Source organism: Rhodnius prolixus, unplaced genomic scaffold (genome assembly GCF_049639745.1).
Source record: "Rhodnius prolixus isolate KJV_2025 unplaced genomic scaffold, Rpr scaffold_1, whole genome shotgun sequence".
In the NCBI taxonomy this organism is placed as follows: Eukaryota; Metazoa; Arthropoda; class Insecta; order Hemiptera; family Reduviidae; genus Rhodnius; species Rhodnius prolixus.
Genome location: NW_027411581.1, coordinates 53,685,687 through 53,700,252, shown reverse-complemented (window position 1 = coordinate 53,700,252; position 14,566 = coordinate 53,685,687). Strand labels below are relative to the sequence as shown.

At 33.8% G+C, this 14,566-nt stretch overlaps 1 protein-coding gene and 1 long non-coding RNA gene across 3 annotated transcripts in view; one reads left to right on the top strand and one right to left on the bottom strand.

The window, feature by feature from the left end:
- Window positions 1-14,566, bottom strand: part of LOC141462025 (uncharacterized) — a 177,854-nt gene that overhangs the window by 114,034 nt on the left and 49,254 nt on the right. The window lies entirely within an intron of this gene.
- On the top strand, window positions 8,866-14,504 carry LOC141461961 (type II inositol 1,4,5-trisphosphate 5-phosphatase-like). Of its 2 annotated transcripts, none has more exons than XM_074143466.1 (5): window positions 8,866-8,884; window positions 9,947-10,013; window positions 11,056-11,205; window positions 12,491-12,724; window positions 13,921-14,504. In XM_074143466.1, exons 3-5 carry the CDS (start codon window positions 11,086-11,088, stop codon window positions 14,353-14,355), a joined length of 789 nt encoding a protein of 262 aa, XP_073999567.1. In that variant the 5' UTR covers window positions 8,866-8,884; window positions 9,947-10,013; window positions 11,056-11,085; the 3' UTR covers window positions 14,356-14,504. The 2 variants fall into 2 exon arrangements, with proteins under 2 accessions (XP_073999567.1, XP_073999562.1); XM_074143461.1 differs by lacking the exon at window positions 8,866-8,884 and adding an exon at window positions 9,145-9,350.

The window sequence follows — 14,566 nt, the reverse complement described above, 5'->3', positions numbered from 1 at the left end:
TTCGGCTTTAACCGAGTTACGGGCATCTATTATTCTCTGCTTTAGTTCATCTACAGATGCCAACCCGGCTTGATTCTGATGCACCTAGATTTAGAAATGCTTCTAGGTAAGCAGAAATAAGGAAAGAAAGAAAAAAGTTATGAATAATCACCTTGTTTTTCAGGTATCCTCAAAGGAAATAGTCCATAGGTGTCAAATCCGGTGAACGAGGTGGCCACTGAATCGCCCTGAGGATTTGACACCTATGGACTATTTCCTTTGAGGATACTTGAAAAACAAGGTGATTATTCATAACTTTTTTCTTTCTTTCCTTATTTCTGCTTACCTAGAAGCATTTCTAAATCTAGGTGCATCAGAATCAAGCTGGGTTGGCATCTGTAGATGAGCTAAAGCGAAGAATAATAGATGCCTGTAACTCGGTTAAAGCCGAATCTATTTCTTTGGCAGTAAGGGGCAATTGGCAGGAAAGAGCATGTCTATGCATCTCTAATGGTGGAGGCCATTTCGAGCATGATCTGTAATATTAATGAGGAGTAAAATTTATAATAAAATAGTACTTTTCTTCTTATTCTATCAAAAAACCGTTATAATATTATCTTTTTGGCATTTCTTATAAGAATCATGTTTTCATTCATAACTTGTAAAATATCGCTCACAGAAAAAAACCGTTCAAGTAAATTTTTCTTTAAAAAAATAGAGAAATCTATTTCTGAAATAAAAACCGCACCTTCCCTCTTGAAAAAATAAAGTTGGTGCCTGTATCTCGCTTCTGAATGCACCGAAAAAAATTTACAAATTAAATTTGGATTCCTAACAAAAAACTAAGGGAACACGTATTTTTTAGTTTTTTTCTAGCTATCTTAGTTTCCGAGAAAAAGTCGTTATCCATATAGCTTGGGACACCCTGTATATGTACATGCATGTTAAAGTAGAAAAAGACAAAGTTAGAGTAGGCTACTGTCTTGAATTCGTCTTACCGAAATATTCGTGAGCACAAATAACACACAGTTAATAACAAGTAGATTATTCAACAATAATTATTCATTTCTCAATTGTAATTTAATTTAGTCCCCCTAATTTTACTTATAGTAAAATACTGGAATAATTAGCTGTCCTAAAAATATGCATATCTTATTTACTTTGTATTACATATATACAACATTGTGTGATGAATATCTAGATTGAGAATGTAATTAAAGAAAACTATATTATTTGCGATAAAGCCATATAATTATTACCTATGATTATAAACGTTTGACTACTTCATAAAATAACAATTACTTTAATCGAAGAATGAACTTAAACGGACGATTTTTATTTAAAAATAAAAATAAATAAATAAAATAAACAAAATCATAGGTGTAAGTTTTTTTTAAAAAACGTTTATGAATTTTTTAGCCTCATATTTTTTTTTATTTTTTATAACGTTTTCTTTTTAACCTGCGATTAATAGTTTGATTATTATAGATAAATAGATATTACAGTCAATCTACAGTGCTACTTGAACATATATTTTGTAGACGAAAATGGCCAGCATAAGGGTCTGTGACATCTAATAGATTCTAAAAAATAACTTATTAATGAAAATTAATGCAGTAGAATTACTTAACTACTCCTTAACAAAAACTTACAGTTTTAAAAGTTAAGTATAAGGGTTGATTAAACGCCAAAAGGTACACAAATCAGCTAGTACCCAACATTTCATTCATGCTTAGTTCATATAATTTAAGTAATTTTGCTGCATTAACTTTTCCTTCACATTTTTTAGAATTTATTAGATATCACAGACCCTTATGCTGGCCATATTTATCTACAAAATATTTGTTCAAGTAGCACTGTAGATTGACTTTAATATCTATTAATATTAATCTATAATAATCAAACTATTAATTACAGGTTAAAAAATTCAAAAACTTTTTGAAAAAATGCTTACATCAACATACATCAATGATTTTGTTTATTTTATTTATTTATTTTATTTTATTTATTTTTTTAAATCGTCTGTTTAAGTTCATTCTTCGATTAAAGTAATTGTTATTTTATGTAGTAGCCAAACGTTTATAATTAAAGGTAATAATTATCTGGCTTTATCGCAAATAATATGGTTTTCTTCAATTACATTCTCAATCTAGGTGTTCTTCCCACAATGTTGTATACATGTAATATAAAATAAATGAGATATGCATACGTTTAGGACATCTAATTATTTCAGTATTTTACTATAAGTAAAATTAGGGGGTCTAAATTAAATTACAATTGAGAAATGAATAAATAATGTTGAATAATCTACTTGTTATTAACTGTGTGTTATTTGTGCTCACGAATATTTCGGTAAGACGAATTCAAGACTGAAATATTCTTTTAAATCCGTGATTCAAATTTAAACAGTAGCCGACTCTAACTTTGTCTTTTTCTACTTTTGCATATATCGTATATATGTGACATCTCAGAATAAAGGGCAAATTAAAGCTAAATCCGAAGAATAATTCGGAATAGAGTTAAAATAAAGTACCTATTTAAAAACGGATATAATATACATCTTATCATAATTATAACAAAATAATATTATGAATGAACTGGCCAGCATAAGGGTCTGTGATATCTAATAAATTCTAAAAAATGTGAAGGAAAAGTTAATGCAGCAAAATTACTTAAATTATATGAACTGAGCATGAATGAAATGTTGGGTACTAGCTGATTTGTGTACCTTTTGGCGTTTAATCAACCCTTATACTTAACTTTTAAAACTGTAAGTTTTTGTTAAGGAGATTTTTGTACCTTTTGGATAGATTTTCATTTTTGTCTATTTTGCGAAGTTACATATCTGCTTTACAGATTTGTTTAAAATTTGGAATAAGCAATTCTATCATTATAACCTGAAAAGGTGTTAAGTCGGAACTGTAACTACCACTGGAGAGATCTTTATAAAGAATGATTATAGTTGCCATCCTCAATAACAATTTTTTTGAGAAAGCGTTTTGAATAAAATAGGAAGGTATATGTACGTAACTAGCAAAATTAAACTGCGATTTCAGTACTTCCTTTTAAGAGGAGTAAGAAAAACAAACTGCGAATACAGTACTTCTCCCAAAAAGGCAAAGAGGCAAAGATTTTGAATCGAACGACAATTCATTGATGTAAATCGGTTCACCCATTGATAATTTTAACAGTTGCAAGACTTCCTCTTAGTAGGTGTAAGAGCACGATGGCACTTCACTGCCACGTAGAGGACCTTTAATCACTTCTTCGTGCTAAATTTTATCAAAAACGGACTAAGCGTTATGGAAATATTGGTAATAATAGTTTTAGAAAGGGCTTTACTTGGGTGGGGCAAACTCCCCTCCTTATGAGGCGTAGCGTCGAGACTTTTAAAATGCAAATCTGTACAAAATTTCGATTCGAATGACACTTTGTTCATGAAAATCAGTTCACGTGTCGATAATTTGAAACGATTGCTATACTTCCCCTTAACAAGTGTAAGATTAGATCGTCGCTTTAATGTTATGTAGGGGAGCCCTAACCCTATCACCCTACCAAATTTTATCAAAATCGGGCCAAGATTTACAGAGTAATTAGTAATAATAATTTTGGAGGGGGCTTACATAAAGGGGGCTAACTCCTCTCCCATTCGATGTACAGCGACGAGACCCCCAAAAGGCACATCTACATAAAATTCCGAATCGAATGACACCTCATTCATGAAAATCGGTTCACGCGTTTAGGCGCTACGCAGTTTACAAAAAAGGTAACAACAACAACAACAACAACAACAACAACAACAACAACAACAACAACAACAACAACAAGAAGAAGAAGAAGAAGAACAAGAACAACAACAATTTTTGAAAATGCCGTTTTTGCACATTTTCGGCAACTTTTTTCTCAAAATCTATCAGATCTAGGTTGTTGCAAAAAAATTACAGTTATAAAGGAGGGTTTGCCCTACATTATAAAGAAAATTTGGGAATTTTATCTTTTATAGAAAAAGAGAAAAAAATTGTCAAAGTTGGGTGTTTTTCAACGTTACGCTTTTTCCTGCAGTTTTTGATGATCAACCCTTATACAACTGTCCTACCGGACAGTTTTAATTAATGAAATGAACCTTTTGGCGTTTAATCAACCCTTATACTTAACATTTTAAACTGTAAGTTTTTGTTAATGTGTAGTGCGTTTTAATCTATGATTGTAATTGGCAATAAAACTTTCTTCCTCGTGAAAGTTGAAATAGAGAACTTGCTGTTTGGAATTGTATTTGATTTCCTAACAAAATGTTAAAATGAAAAAATAACGTTTGGGCGGAACCTTCTTTACATGTGGCTTTATTTATTAAGAAATGAGGTGAAAATGTAATTAATTTCTTGAGAAAACAAACACGTTTATGCTCATAAACCTCAAAACTGCCTCCAGAAATTTCTACTATCTATGCTCTTGATGGGGTATATTTCTGTGGTACCATTCCTGCAGTATTTTTACTTTAGTTCAAAAGAATATACAGTGAAGTGGCTACAACAGAGGACAATGGTAGGTCTCCAGCCCACATTTCACCAATTCGAACATTAAATGCGAACTCTACACATACACGAACTTTCTCCAACATAGGTTACCAAAAACACTGCCAAGCACCCGTCTGGATGCACTGATTAGGACTATATAGAACCACAAAGCGAACTAACCTAAGCTGAATTCAATCTAAAATACTCCGACTTGTTAGTTGATGGTCCATTCTGCGACTCTAAAATCGTAATCCATGGTGACCTAAAAGAATTTTTGTCCACGATCTAGTAAAGTCCCAACCAACACATCTCACTGCAGACTATCTCTTCATCCACAATCTATTGTCCGAAACTTTTAGCCAAATTCACCTCCAGGAAAACCAATATGTCGGGAAAAGAACTTTAGCGAAAGTAATAGAATGGTCACTGGATATTCACCATTGGACTTGCCTTTGTTTGTAACCTCTCTCTGCACATTTACTTGAAGTCGTATAATTAATTACTTATGAAGATGTACTTAGTAAAGATGTTACAAATATTCATTTTTTTCTTTTTTTAAACAAAGTTATTGTATTGCTTAGCTGATAAGTACTTAAATAATCGACCTACCACATAAATGTAGAAAATGTTTTAAAATATAAATATTATTGAATCCGTTTTCCGTTATCTTCTTCCCTAAAATATCCTCATGCGCATCAGTTTGGTATTTAAAGGCAATCTAATATGTGATTGGCATGTTACAATAAAGAATGAGAGCAATATTTTTCTTTTATATCAGAGAAATCTTAATTAAAACTGTCCGGTTTAAGTGTTGATCGTCAAAAACTGCACGAAAAACCGTAATGTTGAAAAACAATCAAATTTGACATTTTTTTCTCTTTTTCTATACAATATAAAATTCTCAAATTTTCTTTAAAATGTAGGGCAAAACCTCCTTTATAACTGCAATTTTTTTGCAACAACCCAGATCTGATAGATTTTGAGAAAAAAGTTGCTAAAAATGAGAAAAATGGTCATTTTCAAAAATTGTTCTTGTTGTTATTGTTACCTTTTTAAACTGCGTCGCGCCTAAACGTGCAAACCGATTTTAATGAATGAGGTGTAATTCGATTCAGAATTTTATGTAGATGTGCCTTTTGGGGGTCTCGACGCTGTACATCGAATGGGAGAGGAGTTAGCCCCATTTACATACATCCCATGTATGTAAGGCCCCCTCCAAAATTTTTATTTCTAATAACTCTGTAAATCTTGGCTCGATTTTGATAAAATTTGGCAGGCAAGGGCTCCTCTACGTAAAATTAAAGTGACGTTCCGCTCTTACACCTGTTAAGGGGAAGTATGGCAATCGTTTCAATTATCGACGCGTGAACCGATTTTCAAGAATGTGGTTCAAAATTCTGAATAAATCTACATTTTAAAAATCTCGACGCTGGACCTCATAAGGAGAGGAGTTTGCCCCAAGCAAGTCAAACCTTTAAAACGATTATTACTAATATTTCTGTAACGCTTAGTTCCATTTTGATAAAGTTTGGCACGAAGAAACGGTTAAAGTTTCCCTACGTGACTCTAAAGTGCTATCATGCTCTTATACTTACTAAGAGAAAGTCGTTCTTATAGACGCGTGAACCTATTTACGTAAATGAATTGTCATTCGATTCGAAATCTTTGCCTCTTTGCTTTTTAGGGAGAAGAACGGTAATCGCAGTTTAATTTTGCAATTTAAGTGCAAATACCTTACAATTTTAATCGAAACGTTTTCTCAAGAAAATTGTTTTTGCAGATTCTTTGGGGACCGCAACTCTATGCATTCTTTTAAAAGATCTCTCCAGTGGTAGTTACGGTTACGACTTAACACATATCAGGTTATGGTATGAAAGTATTGCACATTCCTAATTTTGAGAAAATCTGTAAAGCAGATAATGTAACTTTGCAAAATAGACAAAAAGGAAAATCTATCCAAAAGGTACAAAAATCTCCTTAACAAAAACTTACAGTTTAAAAAGTTAAGTATAATGGTTGATTAAACGCCAAAAGGTTCACAAAGTGAGTTTAATCAACCCTTATACTTAACTTTTTAAACTGTAAGTTTTTGTTAAGGAGATATTATATATGAAAGGACCATACCTTAAACAAATGTGGCGTAACCTAACCTCGATCCCGATCAGATGAATTTTCATGAAAAGGAGTTCCGAATAGAAATTGTAGACCATGCTGTAGTAAATAAAAAGTCCAAAGAAAATCATTGAAGGAAACTTCCTAGAAAATCCCAAAAATGGGAAAAATCGCTTCAGAAAGACGGATTATACAGGATTATGAAGGATTTGGACAAAAACCTCGGTATCTGCTGGGATAATGGTTGGATCCGCCAGTTGGTTCAGGTGTTGAGTGGTCATGCGAATTTAGGGTACCATGTTTTCAAATATGGCCTTACCCAGTCGCCAATTCGCGCCGGCTGTGGTGAGTCCAATGAGATTGAGCGGCACTGTTCCGTTTATTCTAAAAATAAATGCCTCGACTTCGGGTGATGTTTACCTTTCGAAGATTGTGGCAGCTGGTAATCATTACGAACTTTCTGGGTTTATTCAGTGCACTGGGCGATTGAGTCGCCATGCCCCCTAGTGTCCTGTTGCTACTTTATTAGTTTATTGTACCGTTATCCGGCAATTTTTACCCGGATTTGTTGGTCTAGAAGCCCCGGTGTCTCTTATAAAGGGTGGGCGGAGAACAACGAGCATTTTGGATTGCCTGCGTTCCTTCTTTTTGGTGGAAAAGCCCTTTAATTGAATCTACAGCGATAATGGTAACAAAATCGCTGTAGCAAGTCTTAATTGCGCGTAACGTTCCGTTTTTTAGTTATTTAGTTTACACAGAATTGGTTAACCATAAATCATTTCTGGCGAATTTGACTCGATTGTTATGCTATCGTTAATATACGCATGCGCAAGTAAAAAAAAGAATCCGCAGTCAAAGAAACCAATCGCTTGTCGATAATTTTTCTCTGTAACCTTCTCCACTCACAAAGTTTAAGTATCACAAAACAATCGTGTAAATATTTGCAAAAGCGAATTTATAAGAAAATATATAAACTAGTATTTACACCGTACATATTTACTCACATTTTACAAATATTTAGATTCCATTTTAATTTTTTCACAGCTGTTACATTTTTTTTTTACCACGTACAACGTAATAACATGTAAATACGTGTATTTTTTTGTAAATAAATAAATATTTTCTTAAATAGGACGGTAAAAAAGTAAATTTGAACAGTGAATATTCACTTTGGTTTTTACTTTGGATTAAAAAAATAAACAGTGGCTTTTTATGCGGTTCAAATTCCATTAGTCATCGATTACAATTCCGCAAATCTAAAACATTTCGCTCTATTCCAGTTAGGGTGGCAAAATCTGATTAGCATCTTCGTGGGATATTTCCCCTGACAACTGCTTCTAAAAGCAGGCTAAATGAGACACTATGAGGGCTCTTAATTAAAAGTAAATCACAAAAATATTATGCTCCTTTTTATCAAGGCTCTATTAATGGAACAAACTAACAAAAACGTACATCAAAATGCGCTGGATATTAGAAATCCATAGTGCTGATTTACCCATCATTCTTTCAACCCTGTTTATCTTGTGAAACCTTTCTAAAGGGGCTGTGTAGTTCCCAGGTGAGCTTGAATATATCTTTCTTAGAACGCTTTTAGATTCTTAGATTCTTAGGAATCTAAAAAGCACAAACAACCATTAAGGCAAGGTAAGGTAAGGTTTTTGAGATAGGGATTGAAGATGGGGGAATGAATCCCATACTAACCTACAAGAACGATGCCATAAATTATGTCATTCATAAACTGTAGAAACAATTCAATTACTTTCTGAATGAAGCGTGAAAATGCAAACATGTAGAATCTAGTAAACGTTACGCAGAAGAGCAAAAAAGCACTAATTACGATCTGATTGGTCCAAGAACTTAAATCTGTATGAGGGGGGAAATAGCAGAGCAATAGTAAGAAAATTACCATCTGATTTACTTCTTGCGCGCATTACCTTTACTATCTATAGATTTCCGAAAGCAGCCGAAGGCGAGACTTCCAAGCATGAGAAATAGTTAATCTCAAATGAATGGAGAACTACACATAGCTGGAGGTGGAAACAAGCTTGTTTATTAAAAAAAAAATTGTACCCCACTGGTGCTAGGTAAGAGAACTCGGCTGCAGCATCCCTCAAATGATCTGCCAATCAATTCAGCAGATTGGGAACCAAGAAAGGTATTCCTAAGAACAACTATCGTACAGAGAGTTTTTGAGGAAGAAAATTGCTTCTCAAGCCAACATTTGACAGGAAGGGCTGCTTAACTAGAAAAGACACCACGGAGGCTCCGTTCTAGACCAGGTAAGAACCACACTATAAATTCTTCGGCACCTACTCTGTGTCCTTCAGTGCAGGTTTAGAATCTTTGGACTTCGTTTGTTCGAGTAGCGTTTTACTTCAATATGATGATTAAGCAACACTTAATTAGAAAAATAAAAAAGAGTTTGGAAAAATTAAAAAAACAAAGGTTTATTGTTTACTCAAGTGTGCCAGATACAAGTGTTTTACGTATTGTTAGTGTGTTTTTACTTAATTGTATGTTCAATTTAATTGTATGTTTTAGCCATCGAAATTAATGAATATAATAGACAGTTAGGAAAACAGACTGTAAGATTGTGATTGCAAAGGGATCTATCGTGTGTCGCTGGCCACAAACTCCGTAGATTTCACTTGTTAAGGTCACCGAGATGAAAGTGTTAATCTTACCAGTGTTTACCATAATCATATTGGCCTGTGTAGGTTTAGCTGCAAAGGAAAGAGATTTTACGTAAGAACTTATTGTCGAATATTAAAAGACAGTTTATTGGAGAAGGTTTTAATTGCTAATCATTTAATTTTATTAATGACATTTAATTTCAAATCTTTTCTGAACACTCCTTTCTCGATTTAAGAATTCATTTAGAATACTTCCTCTTTCGAAGCAATGGTGGGAAGAAGCTGCACTCCCGTCGCCCAAGTTTTTCCCTACGGTTCTGTAACAGGAGTCACGAAAAAATACCAGGGTCTAACATTTAAATTTAGGTTTTTAATCTGGGATGCCTTCTACCTAAATTCGCGCTGATTGGGAGGATGAATCTTGGGTGGTTGTTGGACATCCTACTCTCTAGCGAAGATTACGGAGAATGCTACAGTATCTCAGTCCTTAAGCTTTTTGGGGTAGAAAAGTAGTTAGGGCTAGCTAGCAAATGCATTTTTAATATAATGCTCTGTTGGTCATTAACAGAGTGGCCGGTATTTCATTACTCATTACTCATTTGGGAGAGGATCTAGGCGCTACCAATCTCTCCAGACTTCCAAACGACTTTCTGGCTATCACTAATCATGCTGAACTAATAAATATTGGTATTGTTTTCTACTTGGCAGGATCCATGTTGCCACTTGGAATGTGAACGGAAGGAAGCCGACAACAATTACCAATTTAATAGGACAGGTAAAAACGTATTTATTTATTTTTCGTCTTTTTTTACACTTTACTTGCATTTTTACGTATTTGTCGCATATAGTCTGTATTTACGCATATATATATATATATAGTTTAAAAAGGTAAAAATGTAATCTATCTTCCATAAAACATTTCCAAGTCCCGTGTAAATCAAAAGGAAGTATGTATATAATATAATATTATGTATTATATAAAATAGTAACCCGTCTGAATCATAAAATCATAGTTTGGGAGGACATAAATGTTCTTCCCCATGATTAGCGCCCAAATTAACTTCTCAGCATCAAAACTGTGGAAAACAGTATCTTTACTCTTAGAATGGAAGGAAGTTGTGAAAATTTGAAATAAATAATGTATCCCTTCGTCGACTGGTTGGAATAGCCCACGCTAGGCTTGGGTATTGGTTCTTCCATGTTTACCTGATATTTGACATAATTGGCTGGTGGACTTTACTTTAGAAACTCCTGAACCGAAAAATTCTCCTTTTTAAAGTTCTTTTAGTTCTCCTTGTCCGGTCTATTCCTCTTATTCCAAAAGGCCTCCGTATAATATATCACTTTCAGCTGTTCATCAGCTGCCAGCAGAGACAACTTTCAGTACTGTACTGGTATACTGTTGTTCCAAAAATCATTGTTCTATGTTTAGTAATTTTTACTTGTGACTTAATAATTTAAATGTCCAATAATTTTCTGTGCACATGCGTAGAATCTAAGCCAATTTCCTTCAGAAACTTGAGATGAGGATGGCAGCCTGGAGGAAAAGGTGTTTTTTCTATCTTTCCCCCTCTAACTGTGTTCTTGTTCTTCAGAAATAGAGCTCCTAAAGCAATATAGAACAGAAAGCTCTTAAAAGCACCACATATCCATCCTATGGTTTCAGCACTAATGTTACTGCTATCAAAGAGAAAAAAACCCTGAATATATCTAACCAATACGTTTCCAAAATTATTATTCTGCACCATTCTAATTCGATATCAATTTGTTAAATTATTTTAAAACTTTTGTTCTTACAAGTAATCTTATGACTTAAGAATTCAGATAAATACGAAAACTTGCCGGATATGGTAATAGTCGGTCTGCAAGAGGTGACCATGTCAGCTGTTAAAGCGGTAAGCAACGCCCTTACTGGAGAGTTATGGTCTGAGACTATGGAAAAAACTTTAAAAAGCAACTATCAGAAAGTAAGTCCAATCTAATTTTAGCAATTTTTAATGCATTGATGGTTTTATTTATAAATTTTTTTCAACTGCTACTCGCAAGATTACGCTAAATTTTCCAAATACAGGTTTGTTTTTTTAGGTAAAACCTTATTTCACGACCAATCCCAGATCAAAGAAATGGTCTTTAAAAACATTTTAATTCAGTTGTGAATGTAGATAGCTCCAAAACGAAAAATCTAAGTCTTCTTAGAAATCTGAACTTTTGCAGAGAAAAGTTTCTATAAAACCATAAGTCCATGAATGTGAAGTTCATGTCTTGAGTTTAGAGAGAAACGGTGTAGCTGCTTTATTGAGAATCTATTCGGAAAATCCAAATCCGGTTAACTACTTTTCTAAACACTTTTTATTTTATCGGAAGTTCAAATGTACTTCAATGTAATATGGCTTACCTAACCGTACATTATTCTGACAAAGAAAATCCTGAAATAAGTTTTAAATAAAAGTGACAGGCCTTTATGCCAATCCATGGATTATAAAATTAAGAAAATGTTAAAGCCAATTAAAAAAATGCAAAACCATTTAATAATTAGTAAACTCAACATTTTACTTTGTCTGGATTAAAGGAAGGCGAATTCTGAGATGCCTTCTGAACTCGGTTAACTGAAAAGCTGTTCCTTCACCTATATCTCGCACGTTTTTCCACTTAAAAGCGTTCTATTCTTCGCAGGTTACAGTCAGATGAGATGGTTAGTGTTTAAAGTGTAGATAATAGTAAAATACAGTTTCAGTTATGATGTATTTTACAGTATAGAATAATGTAACAATATATTTTTAAGTTTTTTGTTGTTGTTGCTGTTGTTTAAAGTTGTTTGAAAGATATTTTTGGGAGATCTTCGAAAAATCCCAAACTCTGGAGAACCCTTTCAAAACAATGTTCAAATCCTTCATCCATTTATTATCCAGAATCAATAAAAATTAACGTCAGTCTACGAAAATAATCGGTTAAATCAAAGATCTTATTTCTGAATATGTTCGCTTTTTATAATAGATTTTCAAGAAGACGATTCCAATAAGTTTCTTTTCAATTTAGAAAGCTAACTACCTGATTAATAAATATTTTATTACGAATAACCTCCAAGCATTATTTCAAGGGGGTTTGTGTTTGTAAAAATATGGCTTGTAGAACCTTCCCTACGGTGGGACTGATCCAGGATTTCTACTTTTGTTTAATTCTACACAGATAATTCGTCAAAGGGAGTTATGCATTTTATTATTATTATTTTTAAAGCAATTATTTTGATTACAGGTTAAATCGGTGGCATTGTTGGGCATAGTGTTAAATGTATTTGTAAAATTAAATAGCGCATGGGCACTGAAAAATGCAGCAGTGGATGAGGTAACGACAGGAATGGCCGGCCTTTACGGAAATAAAGGTGGTGTGATCATGAAGTTCCAGCTGCATGATCTAATGTTTTGCATTGTTAATGCACATTTCCATGCACACGATAAAGGACAAGAATCAAGAATCAAGGATTACAAGGTAATTATGTCTTCTAATCATATCAAACCGTTGTAGATAGATATATTTATAGTGTGTGTGTTTTTAATATATATATATATATATATATACGTACTTATAATATATAGTGAGAGAGAGAGAGAGAGAATGTTGGAATGGCAGGTGGAGGGCAGAAGGAAAGAGGGAGACCCAAGCAAACATGGAGGGACTTGCTAACGGAGAGCCTACTACAAGGAAATGGTTCGCGAGAGGAGGATGCAAGTGACAGAGAGATGGAAAGAATGTCTTACACACAATTTTGATTGAGGAAAATCTCAGCTTTGAGGAAACTCCTAAAAAAAAAGTTGAGATTAAACGGCTTTATCTCCTACATCTGTAGGAAACATGAATCCTGCATTTTAAACATAATTGTCTAATTTAATTATTGGATATAGTTTAGACTCTGATTGGATCAGTCTGCCAACGCTACCGTGCCCCACGAGATCTAGGATTGCATCAATCAGGTTCAATCAAGCAGGTCTTGTGTTTGGCCTTGAAAGTTTGGGTCTCCTGGAAGGATGAGTTTCTCTTCTCCAAAAAATTGAACTTTCGTCCATGTACACCCTTCAGATAAAAGGTGTTCAATACTTGTACAGGTGTTTCTTCCTTCCAATAAACACACAGGCCCATGTGTCAGGGGACCATGCGATTCATGGGTTTAATCAGTTCGAAGTTGTTCTTCAAGAGTACTACGATCGTCCTGGCCTTGTTAGAGTTATTGTACTAGTAATCTTATGCAAATGATGAACGTTTCACATGCCTCTGCCAAGGCCGAGGCGATCATTTGTGATCCACACTTTGTTGACTGCATACCGTAAATAGCTATAAATCCTATTTGGGTACTATGGAACTCTACTGATTCAGGAAGCAGGGTCTCATTACTCTTGTATGCTCTCTATGTCTGAGAACCCGGAAAAGATGTCCCAATTTTCAATGGAATGTCCAAGTACTTTCGCACTGCCTTGACTTAATTTTTTCCTTAATAAAGGAATTGATAGCCAGCAAAGCAGGACCTCCAGGATGTCAAAGAAAATTACTTTATCTTCGAGAAAAATTAATCATCCTTCTCATTTAATCAGAATTGCTGTATTTGTATTTGCTGCGTAAGAGTCTGTGACCAGTTTTCCTTGATTTACGTCACGGTTTGGCCATTACATTATTATTTTTTTATTTTTCAGGAAATCAACGAAGGTAGGGAGAAATTATGTACCCCGAAATCAGATTTCATATTCTGGTTAGGCGATTTAAATTTCCGCATTGTGGAAAAAGATAAGTACACGCCTGAATCAATAGAAAAGTTTATTAAAAAGAAAGATTATGATGAACTGTTGGCTAATGAACAACTAAAAGAAGCTAAAGATGCTGGGAAAATATTTAAAGATTACCAAGAAGGAAAGATCAAATTCGCACCAACCTTCAAACTAAATGTGGATGAAGGCACATATAACTTAAAACGAAGGCCATCCTGGACAGATCGAGTACTGTACAAATCGGAAACCAATAAAAATATAGATGTTTTAGCATACCATTCGCTGGAGAATCATACCAGGTCCGATCATTTCCCAGTGATGGCTCAATATAAAATTAAGGTTCCAGATAATGATAAAAAGTAATCGAAATATGGAACTCTTTCTTCAATATTTCCTATGCAAAAAATATAAAAAATTCTAAGATCAACTAGGTAGTCAAATCGAAAATTAATTTATTGTGGGTTTTGAGCATAAATACCTCAATGCAAAATATATTCGCTGTTGTTCATTTATGATTATTGCTGTTAATTACCTGATTTCTTTAAAGAAAATTGGCGCTGAGGGAAGCGTAAGC

Bases quoted from the DNA above. Each gene is read 5' to 3' on its own strand.
- LOC141461961 (XM_074143461.1), top strand. From the start codon at position 9,271: ATGAAAGTGTTAATCTTACCAGTGTTTACCATAATCATATTGGCCTGT. The intron at 11,206-12,490 runs GTAAGTCCAATC...TTTTGATTACAG, and splicing joins TAAAAAGCAACTATCAGAAA to GTTAAATCGGTGGCATTGTT. The intron at 12,725-13,920 runs GTAATTATGTCT...TTTATTTTTCAG, and splicing joins CAAGAATCAAGGATTACAAG to GAAATCAACGAAGGTAGGGA.